Raw genomic sequence first — 12,153 nt, 5'->3', positions numbered from 1 at the left:
GGAGAAAGAATGAATCACAGAGAGGAGCAAGACTTTTTGGTTCAGGAGACAGAGTTCAGAAAGTACATGGAAAAGAATTTGATTCAAAAAAGAAAGAACTTTCCAATGCTGAGGCTTGAACTGGCTGCATCAGGAGACAGCGAGAGGCCCACGCCTCCATCAGTTCTTTTATTTGCTTAAGATAGAGTCTTTCATTCCAGTTGTTGGCTTTCCTGGAATGCATAAGGATTCTTGATTGTGTGCTTGTGTTTAGGGACAAAATTCTCTTACTCACTGAGGTGCAGGGGACACCTAAGATGCTTCCAACCCTGGAATGCTAGTTTGTCCTCAGACTGCTGAGAGAGGCAGGTTAATCTCCTAGATTGCCTCCTCCTTTCTAACAACAACAACACTGAGCCTCAGGATGCTGGTGGTTCACAGAGGGGAAGCTGAAACCTATGAGGAATTGAATGTGAGTCCAGATTAAATCCTCCGGGAAATGTTTGCACCCATGACTGGGATTTGCCCTTGGCCAGCAGCAGGTATCCTAAGCCCTCATACTGAGCTTCGGATCTAACTGACCCTTGAGCTTCAGCCACCTCTTCTCCTGGTTAGGAGCCCATCAGCCTACTGTGCTTGTTACGAAAGCAGATCTCCCAGCCCACCTCCCAGTGTGGTGCTTTAGTTGTGGGCTGATTCTGATGGTGGAGACCCATGGGCTACATTTTGCCAAACCCTGACCAGGGCTGTTTCAGACAGTCATGTATTGGGGAAATGTAGGCAGTGGGAATGGTGGGGGATGCCCTCAGCAGGGTATGGGGTGGGTCCAGTAGCACCAGAAGTTCTTTCCCACTGGATATTCCTCAGAAGGAAGTAGGGCCACCTGGAGTTACAGAAGTATGAGATAATAGATTCACAGACATTTAGAGTCTCAGAAACATAGCCTCTTATTCCTAATAAGAAAAATAATCTTAATAGAATACATAAGTAGTAGAGTTTAATTTAGGTTAAGGATAAGTCATATGCAGAGTTTGACTTCTTTACTTTGCTAGCTGGGTAACTGACACTGAGTTACCTAACCTCTCTGAGCTTCTGTTTCCTCTTTCATTAGATATGTATGCTAGTAAGTACAATATAACACTCTCTAGGACTGTGGTGACGTATAAGTCAGTCAGTGCATTTAAAGAACATGGCACTGAGTCTGGCACATGGTAAGGACTCCAGAAGCTCTTCCCATCACCACCAGGGTCCTAGGATCTGAGAGACAAAAGCGATCCTAGCGAACATCTAGTGAGTCCATTGCCCAGGGAGTAACTCCTGGTGGGAGAGGAATCAATAAAGGAGGAAAACACTGGGGTGCTGGTTCCCTTGGTTCAGCTTCTCCTCTCACCCTAACTCCCTGGTGGTTGATCCCCAGCAGAGGGAAGGGACACTACAGTCATGTAGGAAGTTTGGAGGTCCAACTCCTACAGACTCTCCAAACCTGAGAGCCTCGCCTTGCTCCACTTACTGACACCCACTGTGCAGAGCTCCCAGGCCAGCTGCCTGTGGCCACCTGCAGGCTCAGCAGAGGAGAACAGGGTTGCATCCTCCCTCCCCTTGCTCTGGTGTTTAATCAAAACAGTATTCAAAATATGATTGGGAGATTATATTGGGAGATTGGAAGGAGGCTCTCAGTGGGGGCAGAGATGGTGGCAACAGATTGCTCCTGGGGGCCTGAGGCTGGGATAATCCCGGGCTCAGACGTACCATTCTCAGGCCCTCCACTGTATTCCTTGAGAACACCATCAGCCCTCGGGCAAACACTGAGCACCAGGATGAGAACCAGATCCCCTCTGGATTTACAGCTGGGGAAACTAAGAGAGGGGAAGGGGCTTGTCCATGACCACACAGAGAAGTAGTGATGGAGTTGAGATGGTAGAGCTATTTTCTTGGACTCCAGGCTACTCTTTTCAGCCTTTTCCACACTCCACTCTAGGCCTAGATCTTTTGGACAACCCTGGGCTGCAGACTCCTGCTCTGGGATGGGGAGGTGGGGAAAAGCTAGGCCTCCCAGACAAGAGCTGGAGAGACAACCTTCTGGGGTCCTGGGTGGTAGGCAGGCAGACGACCCGGGTGGGCCTTCTTTTTCAGGACTCACCACTCCCCCCCCCCCCCCCCCCGTCCCCCGCTCTCCTTCCCCTCTCTGGATTCCAGTCTTTGCTCAGACAAGTGATCTGGACTTAGGTGCATCCCTTCTCTTTGGTCCTCAGTTTCCTGTCTCCAAGTGCTGACTCAGTGCTATGCTAAGGGCCCCTCTCCCCTCCAGAAAATGGCCAGCCTGAGCCCCAGTCCTAACTGGACACACTACTGCACAAGCTTCTGCCGACTCCACAGCCTTGGTAAGATTCTACCGGGCCCCCCACGAGCGGGTGGGGTCCAGAGTGCCTTGAAAGAAACCTTCAGCTAATGCTCTTTATTACCAGCGTTAATCCCGCAAAGCCGACTGGAAATAATGTTTATCTTTTCGCAGCTTAATTTCCTGGACCCTAAGCCGCGGGTCAGTGAGGGCGACTGGAGGGTCCCGGGGGAGGCTGGAGGTAGGAGCAGCTGTTGCCCTGAAGCAGAACTCCAGCAGGGAGGGGATCTCCCAGAGGAAGCGAGGCGGGGAGTGTGAAGAGGAAGGGGGCATTGGGCCCGGAGTGGAAAGCGGGGTCCGTCGCCACCACGGATTCTGTGTGACCCTGAGCCAGTCCCCTGCTCTCCCATTTGGCCTCAGTTTCCTCATCTGAGGAAGACGTTTGCATTTTTGTAATTCATGACCTCGAAGCCCCTTTCGTCTCCGATCAATCGTCTATAAAAACGAAATCAGGGTGGAACTGGGAGGCGGCGTGCCTCCTGTTCCCCGCAGTTTTCCAACCTTCCCTTTCTCCCCGCAGCCTCCAAGAGTCTTAAAATCTCTGCCGAGGATGCGGACCCTTCCCTCCCGACTTCGGCGACTGGTGGCCTGGCACCGCGCAGGTTGGGAAGACCGTCACCCAGCCGGGGCGGGCCGGGGAGCCCAGCAGTGAAGACTCAGCTCCGCCAGGATCCAGCCCGGAGGAGCACCCCCAGAGGCCCGTCCTCGTGCCTTCCCGCCTCCATCAGCTCCCCGCAGCTCTCCTCCAGGGTACTGGGCCAAGTTCACCTCCCTTTTCCCGGTGAGATAAACGGTCAAAGCCGAAGCCACTGGGCCCGGGACTCTAACTCCGGCAGCGCGCAGGAAATCTTTGTATCTTTCATCCCCTAGCTTGCTTGCTAAGGGGACACAACCCCATTCCCCGCCCGTCAGCTCCCATTGGCTGGCCTGTACCGGAAGTGTTTGCTGACACTTGATTGAACGGAAAGCAAGTCCCCCTCTCGCCTCTTAGGAACCCCGCGAGCCGTCAGACTTAGCCACTCTGTCCCTCGGGAAGGGCGCAGGGTCCTAGCGGCTTGCCTAGGGTCGGCCAGGACTGTCCATAACGCCCTTCCTCCCAATAAACTTAGAACCCGAGTACGAACGCCGAAACAAATGCAAATATCCAGACAAATATCCTGACAGCTCTGTCCCTCTCCCCTGCTCAGGATCACCCCTCCGCCTCCAAAGCTCAGGAACCGGTCGGGCATCAGCTTTGGCACAACCAGCTGGTTGCACGCAGCATTTGGTAGGCTGAACCCCAGACGCCACGGCCTTGCCCATTACCTTGCCAGTTTCTCTTCCTGTGATGAAAAGGACTGAGGTCTGCAGGCCCCAGAACCCCTGACCACATTCCATCCTCGCCTCCACCCCGACTCCCCAAGCGCCGCTGGCACAGATAGGCCACATAGCTTGGATTCGGCTTAATTATTTTTAAAGGACACAAGGAGTGGGGAGAGGGAGACGACGCACGTGGTCAGCGTGGAGTTGCAAAATGAGGGTGAGTGGGGAAGGAGCAGCTTCAGACCCTGAATCAAGAGGAGGGAGAAAGACTTGGTAACCTGAGTCAGTGCACGAGCAGACTCGCCCAGCTTTCCCACTTGTCCTTCCCCAAGGTGTGCGGTGGCCACCAACTCCGCAGGATCTGACAAGATGTATGTCTGCCAGCCACTCGGGAGTGGGCCCGGTAGGAGGGGTTCTGTGTGTCTGTCTGTCTTTTAGGAGAAGTGAGAGTCCCGGTCCCTGGCAAGGTCTCCCAGTTTCATAGCGTGGAGGTAAGTTGGAAAGAGGGGGCTTATTTCCAAGATTCTTCCGCAAATCGCAGCCATTGCGCTAACCTGCTGAGAGAGGAAAGGTTGATTAAAACCCGAAGGACGCTTGATGGCGAGTCCTAGGAAATCAGAGGTCAGTGGTGTCTCATCCCAAGGGAATCAAAAATCTAGAGGCAATTTGCCTGCCAGAGGTAACATTCGGACCTGTTATGTGTTAATTCAAGTAGCAGTATGACGCAATTTTCTAAGCCAATAAACTAATCCTGAGAGAAAGTACTACAAAGAGCAGAATCTGACAGTAATTGCTGGAGGCTGGAGGCTGGAGCCTGCATAATATTTGGGGAATGTCCTTTTGTGGGGTGAAATCCCCTTCCACCAGGCACAGCCAGAGAAGCAGCCAGGGGCAGGAGACACTGATTGGCAGTTACACCTGCTTGAGGGTGAGGCTTTGGAGGTAAGTACACTCCAGGGAGGGCACTAGCCCTCCACTACAGTTCCCAAGGGTTTAGTGGGCTGTGCTGAGGAATGCCAGCTGGTCTTAAGCACTGGCCTTAAACCCATTGTAGGTGTCTGGCCCGTCCCCTCAGATTTCTTGGAAAGCCGTGGTGCCTGCCCAACCCTAGCAAAATCTTGGGACAAGCACAGCGGGGGCCAGCTGGCCTCCTCTGAAGGGCAGGCAGGGGACAAGGGTGCTTGTGCCAGAAGGTCATGGTGCACCTGGCACATTTGGCAGAACACTGGCCACGAGTGCAGAGATCTAGTTTTGTCTGTCTCTTCAGTGACTTTCCAAGTTATCCTGGGTAAGTTACTGTCTCACTCTGAGCTTACTGCTATTATTTGGCTTTAAATGAGGGGGATCTAGTACTTTTATTTCTAAGCTTCTGTTTCAAGGAGGGCTGTAGAAGAGTTTCAGGGCCAGGTCTGAACTTGGGCATGCCCAAGAAGCACAGAGGACATGCTATGTCTGGACAGACACTCTCAGTGCTGTTGGGGACCCACTACCTTCTGCTCCAGACGGGTACTGGCACTGCACTGCAGGCTCCCTCCGCCGTGGGCAGGGGGCACAGTTCAGCGGCAGTCCCTGCAGGGCAAATGCAGAGTTTCCAAAGGCTTTGGCTATACAGGAAGACTCTTCACATGTGGAGTCTCTGGGAACCGTGGATCGCTGGCCTGAGCCTGGAGGCTGTCTGGGAATCAGATGGCACTCAGAACTTCGTGGTCTGGAGGGAGCTGGAGCTGTGCCTTGGACAGCTCTAGCTGCTGCGGTGTGGGCCAGGGACCAGATGCGGGGTTTCTCGCTGCCTGGGTAGTGCATGGTCAACGTGGGGCTCCCTGGCTTGGCTTGGAGGAAGTCAGTTTCTTCTGACCCTGGGGGCTCATTGAATGAGAAGCAGGGTGCCACCAAGCTGTACTCCCTGTGTTCCAGCTGGCCCTCTGGAGCTGCAGCGCAAGGCTCCCGCAGTGACTGCATGTCCTTATGGATCTCAGCCAGCCTGTCCGTAGCTGTGGCCACTGCCTCCTCTTCCTCTGCCTCCTCTTCCTCCTCATCCTCCAGGTCCTCGAGGTCACTCAGCCGAAGCCCCCGAACCTCCTGACAAGTAGTAACATCTGCAGGAAATCAGAAGCGAGTGAGAAAAGCCCCAGGCCCCAAGGGAAATTCTCGGGAGTGTCCATCCCTGAGAAGCTTTTAGCAAGATGTGCTTGTACTCTGGGCATTCTCTGTAATTTACCAGGTTGGCCACACCTCTCTTACACTTGCTCCAGGCTTGGGGACTGACCCTAGGAACTTGGGACTGACCCCAGTTCCCATCCCAGCCTCCACCCCTTGGAGTACTCCTTTCTGATGCAAGGCCAAGCCAAGGAAACTGCTACTTTGTGCTCACTGCTTAAGACCTGGATCTCAGTTTCTCAACTGTAAAAATGCAAGGAGACAGTTTTTACCTGATTTCAATACCCACAGGTAGCTTATGTGTATTTTTAATCCAGCAAATATCTACTAAGTGCCAACTATGCACAGATCAGCATTTAGGCACTTAGGTATTAGGGAATACATAATTAGGTACTGGGCATTCAGTGACTAAGACATCAGTGGGGCTGACATTCTTGAGGGTGTAGACACAGGTCAAGTACCTTCTCATAGTGATAAGTATGGCAAAGGAAATAAAATAGGCTGACATGATAGAGAATAACTGAGAGATTAAGTTAGCTTGGGAGGCCAACGAAGGTTTTTATTGAGGCAACAAGTTAAAGTTGAGGAGAAGCCGGTTCTGCAGGGAATTCCAGGCAGAAGGAATTACACAAAGGTCTGAGGCATGCGGGGGATCAAGCGCAAGGGTAAGCAAGGAAGTGCCTTCCATAAAACCACTCCACAAGGCAGCTGGGAAAATCCAGTCAGCCTGCCTGGTGACTGGAAAACCTGTAAAGTGGGGTGGCAAACATTTTTTGTACCTTTTGTGTCACCGTTTAGACAGCCCAGCGATTCCTCTGCTCCACCCTCCATCTTCCGCTCCTCCCCGCCTTTGTTCTTGGGCGCCCACGTCATCTTGTTCTCCTTCTTGAGGCGCCGGCGCGCGTTGGCGAACCAGGTGGACACCTGGGTGAGGGTCATCTTGGTGATGATGGCCAGCATGATCTTCTCGCCCTTGGTGGGGTAGGGGTTCTTGCGGTGCTCGTTGAGCCAGGCCTTGAGCGTGCTAGTGGTCTCCCGGGTGGCGTTCTTCCGGCGCCCAGTGCCGCTGAACTCCACTGCTCCGTACCTGGGGGGAGAACTTGGCTCGCGGTACTGGGGCTGACACTGACAACCTGGGGTGCAGCCTGGAGACAGTCCGAGGCCCAAGTGAGGTTCTGCTCCCCTCCCTCCTTGCTCATCCCTCTTCCCAGACTCGGCTCTGGTGGGCTCCACCTTTGGCAAGGGAGGGTAAGAGACTTGTGATGCGGTCACCAATGAACCCCCTGCCTTACCGGTCATACTGGTACTGCCCCAGGGTGGGCTCATAAGGATAATAGGCTCCGGGTTGTGCCAGGCCTGGTGTAAAGTTTCCTGCAGCCTCTTTAAAGTCATACTGTGGATTCTGGTGGGGAGCAAGAAAGAATTCAGGACTACATCTGAGGGGGAGGTGGGACATGGTGGCTACTAAGGTCATGAACTCTAGGGTCAAGTCTGGTTCAAATCCCAGTCAACTCGAATTGGTTGTGACCTGTAGTGGGCACAGTTGTCTAACCATTCTATGCCTCAGTTTCCCCCCGCAGATTATTGAAGGAGAGGGTTTGGCAGAAGGCCTGGTTCAGAGTAGCAGTAGTTTAATATTAGCTGTTATTATTCCTGTTACTGCTTGTGTCTCTCCCCCAACCCACCCTCCCCACCAGGTGGGGAACTTCCCTGCCTTACTGTCCTTCCAGAGCGATTCCCGGACTCTTTGTATTTTTGTGACTTTGGGTCACTTTGTGACTTGCCTACCTCACAGAAGAAATAGAGGTGCTGATGTTTTCTAAACAGTATGGAGTTCTGCAAAGTGTACAATGCTGTAAATGTTCTCCTTCCCCCCATATGCAATCCTAACCATTTCCTTTCCTCGGAGTTGGGTGTTCTTTCTGTTTTTCGCTGGAGATGTCACCCTCCGGCTGCCGCTCAAGTCCCCAGGCCGGTGGGTTCTGGCGCACAGAGCCAGGCTCCACCCTGTGTACTCACCAGCGCCCCGTACAGTGCAGGAGGCTCAGGGCTGTAGGGCAGGTAGCCGGGGTAGCTCTGGGCAGCTGCAGCGGCCGCGTAGGGGGCTCCATAGATGCCCAAGGCCGCGCCCAGCTCGGGCCGCGCACTGCCCAGTAGCCGACCGTCATAGGGTGCGCAGCAGAGAGCTGCCGCTGGGGTGGCGCTTGAGGTCACATCTGGGACCGAGCGCGGGGCGGATTCGCAGCAAGTGGCGCTGGAACTTGCAGACACCAGAAACTACAGGGGCGAGACAGGAGGTCAGAGACAACGCCTCTGGCTGGCGGAAGCACGCGGCGAAACTGCCGGAGCACTCCTTCATTGAACATTAACTAAATGCCACCACGCGCTAAGCATTTTGCTGAATACTGGGACAGGAATTATCCGTACACAATTTCTCCAAACTGTCCTAAGCCTACGTCTTCAGAGTCCCAGAGGTCCGGGAGATGGGAATGTTCTGAAGCCCACATTACATAAGGTGGTTCCCTTCTCAGGCCCCTTCTCCCACTCCCCGTCACAAGATCCTACAAAAGCAAAGCTAGAACTTCGCTTTAGGGACCATTACCAAGTTTCACTCCTATGCCCATTTTGGAGATAGGGAATGAGGACCAGAGAGAGTAGGAGACCTGTTCAGGATCATAAAGCAGGTCAGAGGTCAGGTAGGCACTGGACCCCGCACTCTAGTGCGAAACTGGAGAACAGTGGTGGGTGTCCCCAGCATTTCCTCAGGAAACCCTTGTCTGCACGACACTCATCCTGGTCTGAGAAATCGAAGGAGCCAGAAACAGAAAGCTTGGACTCACTCAGGGAAAGGGGAGGATTAGAACAGAGGTCAACAAACGAACAATAACAGAAAATGGTGAGAAGGACAGCGCTCTGGACTGGAGGTCCAGGCACCTCAGCTATCTGTGCAATAAGGAGGACTTTCTGGAAGATTCTCGAGATCCCACCCACCTCGCTGAGCGCGTGGTCAAAGTGTCCAAGTTTCAGGTCACAAGATTTTTCATCTTGCACTAGGGGGATGGAACCTTCCCAGCCAGGGATTGGGGATGTCACAGGGCTCTGTGGTGCATAACCCTGGTCCCGCTCTCTCCAGGTCCCGCTTCGCCAGGGACTCAAGCGAGAGGAGGGCGCTCAGGGGCAGGAGCGTGCATTGGGTACTCCCTCCACCTAGTCTGCCCCCATCCCCCATGGAGATCTCTCTTACCTGGGAAGCGCTGCCGTAAGGGTGTCCAAAGTGCGGGAACGACATGGTGGCTGTCCCTAGCCAGCCTGCCTCTTCTCTTGCGAGTTCCGGCCTCAGCCCAGCGGTTCCGCGCCTGCAGCCGTGCGCCGCCTGGGTTCCTTACACCGCTGCGGGTGCCCAGAGCCAGGTCCTCCGACCGCTTGGCGCGACTGGAGGCAGAGCGGAGGGCAGCCGGGCTGCCGAGCTCTGCGCTCCAGAAGGCGCCCCTCCCGCCCGCGTGGTGCGGAAGACAGAAGGGCCCATGGATGGCCAGGGAAAGGGAGAGGATGCGGGTTCCCAAAGGCGCGCGGTGGCGAGGCAAGGTGAGGCGCGGAGCGTAGCTGTGCGGCTCCCGAGGTGTCCCAATCCACGGAAGCAAGAGGTTCAATGTGACGTCACGGTAATCCCGGGCTGCCAGGAGGGCCCCCGGGCCCTGGGGCCCCGGGCCACCAGGCGTGCCAAGCGCAGCCAGCCCGTGCCCGCGCGCGCACTCTCACACTTGTTCCCGGAGGTTTGTGCAGCTGGCGAGGAACGTCAAAGACCCTGACCCTCTCTGTTTGGCGCTGGATCTTACCACTTTTTGCCTGAAAACCACGCGTGCGCGCGCGCATACAATCTCTCCAAATTACCCGGGAGAAGTAAGAGAAACGCCTTCCTCTGCGCAGCGCAGGCCCCGGGCGCAAGGCGCTTACCTCCTCCCCTGCGGCCCGGAGGAGGAAAGAAGCAAACTGGGCGGTGAGAGAGGAGAGAATACAACAGAAGAGACAGGAGAAGAAAGAGGAGGAAAGTGGGGGAGAAAGGCAAGAGGGAGGAGGAGGGAAGAGGAGAGAGATGAGGAATCTAAGTGAACAGAGGCGTGCGGGGGGAGGGGAGGGATCTGGGTGGGCGAAGGTTGGGCGGAGGTTGAACACTGGCAGGTGGAGAGAGCAGAGGCTCGGAGGAGAAGCGTCCAGCCCGGCTCCCCAACCCCTCCGCTGCAGGAAAGTTTTTTGGCATCACAGGCCCCGCGCTCGTTGGGGCAGCGCTGGGCCTCGTCGGCTGTTTCTCACCAGCCCACCTGTCTTTGTCCTTGGGGATCTGGCTTCCTGCCTCAGTTTCCCCAGGACTTTCGCTAGATTCCGGCTCTTCAAGTTTGCCAGGGACTTGATCCCTGGGCGTCTCTGTTGTCTTCTGGCCCTCAAGTAGTCTGAATAGCGCCTCCTCGAGGCCAGGGCTCAGGTCCCCTTGGACTGCCTGGAAACGCGCCAAATCTGACCTCTGGCATCTGCAGACGGCGGGCTAGGACCCCTGGGCAGCTCCTCCGAAGTCAGGGTTTGGCAGCTTCCTGTGCACAGCCCGCAGTGTCGAAGGGGTAGCAGGGGAGCCACAGGAAGACGCGGGGTCGAGCTGCAGCAGCTGCGCTCCTCTGGGGGTGGCGCTGGCGAGCCGCGGTTCAGCGCGCAGGGAGGGTAGCCTATTCCCGCCTCTCGGCCGGGCCGCGGGTTTAGGCCTAAGGGGCTGACCACCCCGTCTGTCCCACGGGTGCTCAAAGGGGCACTGATAGGCGGAGGAGCACGCTGGTGTCCCGGAAGGGTCTGCGTTCTCTAGGCCTAGCCCTCTTGATAAGCGGCCGCCAGTTTGCAATCACTGTTCTAAACAGCAAAGGTTCAATCCCCAGGCTCGGAACCTCCCCGCTGAGGGCCTCCTACTCCCGCCGTCTGGGGGCGCAAAGTAACGGCCAGTCTGGAGCGGGAAGGTCTTCGGCGTATGCTGCTGGGATCCAAGTGGAAATCGGCCTTTCAGATTTGTAGCCCAGATACCTCAGAGGGCCTCGCCTTTCACTCGCGGGGTCACCCCGCTTTCCAGTTTACAAACTGCTCTCCCAGGACCTCGTCTCACTTTCCCAAAGGAATCGAGGGAGGGTGGGTGGTTGCTTCAAGGGCTGTTTAATTTTCTAGTTGAAACGCAAGAACGTGTGGCCCAGAGGTTAGGAGTAACTTGGGTTCCTGCTAGGCGAGGAGGGGTGAGGTCTGGGGCCCTGCCGGGAATCCCAGACTTCAGGTTCTTCTCTGGCACCTCGCAGAGGAGACTGATAGGCCCGGAAGCCAGCAACCTCTTTGGAACGACATCTGCTGCTGCTTCTTTTTTTCTTCTTTACCGATTCTGCAGAATGTGCAAGGAGCTCAAATAAGCTGCTTACCACAGACTCCTCTATCCCAGATTATTAATATGAGGACAAACTCCATTCTAAATACTAATAAACCCAGTGAGGTTTCCTAACTGCTACTGCTGAGTGTCGTTACCCTGGAGAAAACTGTTCAACCTGGGACACTCCTAGCTGGGAAAATAATTATAGTTATCACCTGACTGATTTAGTGATAAAAATTCCCCATCATAGATAGATTCCTTGATTTTTCAAAATGCATTTTGGAACCATCCACACATTTGCAGCTTGGATACAGCTAAGCTACTTTTTAAAAGTAAGATTTGGAGAGAATTCATTCAATTAGTCCCTTGGGGAAGATTACTGCTAATTAATTAATTGCAAACATTTCCAGAGGGAAGGTATGTCAATTGTAAAGTAATAAAATTAGATAGTTGAAATACTTACTCAGCAACTTTGATTGCCCATTCGTTCCTAAGCAGATTTTTTTTTTTTATGACATAAAAATGGGGATGATGGTGGAGAAAAAGCATTAGTTTCTGTCCCCTGGCGATCTGGTTGCAAAGGAGAAACTACCATATAGAATGTATTGATTTTTAGCTGATTTATAAGACCTCCACAGTGTCAATGTTGTGTGCAGGGCCTCCAGGCCTACCTCTTGTCTTTTGCTCTCTAGGATTAGAGAAAAGCAACAAGATTTTTCAGAGGAAAAAGAAGAGAGGAGGAACAGTGGTGAAGTAAATTGGGAGGTAGGGCTACGAAGATACCTCAGCGTTTTTTTTTCTCATGTAGAAAAAGCAAACAAGAGCAGGTTTTATGCTGAAGTCTCTTCTATTGTCTTCAAAGCGCTTTAGGGTACCAGCATGTCTTCCTGGGAGGAAGGCTGCCATTTGCAGGCATGGGAGACCTTGA

At 54.1% G+C, this 12,153-nt stretch overlaps 1 protein-coding gene across 2 annotated transcripts; it reads right to left on the bottom strand.

Moving 5' to 3' along the window:
- Window positions 1-3,819: 3,819 nt before the first annotated feature.
- Window positions 3,820-10,666, bottom strand: IRX6 (iroquois homeobox 6). 2 transcript variants are annotated; one of them, XM_036881063.2, is made up of 6 exons: window positions 9,081-10,666; window positions 7,856-8,113; window positions 7,129-7,238; window positions 6,616-6,923; window positions 5,170-5,775; window positions 3,820-4,233 (listed from the first exon to the last, which is right to left on the bottom strand). In XM_036881063.2, the coding sequence occupies exons 1-6, from the start codon at window positions 9,123-9,125 to the stop codon at window positions 4,229-4,231; spliced, it is 1,332 nt and encodes a 443-aa protein (XP_036736958.1). In that variant the 5' UTR covers window positions 9,126-10,666; the 3' UTR covers window positions 3,820-4,228. The 2 variants fall into 2 exon arrangements, with proteins under 2 accessions (XP_036736958.1, XP_036736957.1); XM_036881062.2 differs by having other exon boundaries at window positions 3,820-4,236; window positions 9,081-10,665.
- Between the last annotated feature and the right edge of the window lie 1,487 nt (window positions 10,667-12,153).

The sequence above is a fragment of the Manis pentadactyla genome, chromosome 15 (genome assembly GCF_030020395.1).
Source record: "Manis pentadactyla isolate mManPen7 chromosome 15, mManPen7.hap1, whole genome shotgun sequence".
Taxonomy (NCBI): domain Eukaryota; kingdom Metazoa; phylum Chordata; class Mammalia; order Pholidota; family Manidae; genus Manis; species Manis pentadactyla.
The sequence above is the reverse complement of the archived record's forward strand: the minus strand, read 5'-3'. Positions and strand labels throughout refer to the sequence as shown.

Coding starts and splice junctions, on each gene's coding strand:
- IRX6 (XM_036881062.2), bottom strand. CDS start 9,125: ATGTCGTTCCCGCACTTTGGACACCCTTACGGCAGCGCTTCCCAG. Junction 8,114..9,080: donor CTTACGGCAGCGCTTCCCAG/GTAAGAGAGATC, acceptor TCGCCCCTGTAG/TTTCTGGTGTCTGCAAGTTC. Junction 7,239..7,855: donor CTGCACTGTACGGGGCGCTG/GTGAGTACACAG, acceptor GCTCCCCACCAG/AATCCACAGTATGACTTTAA.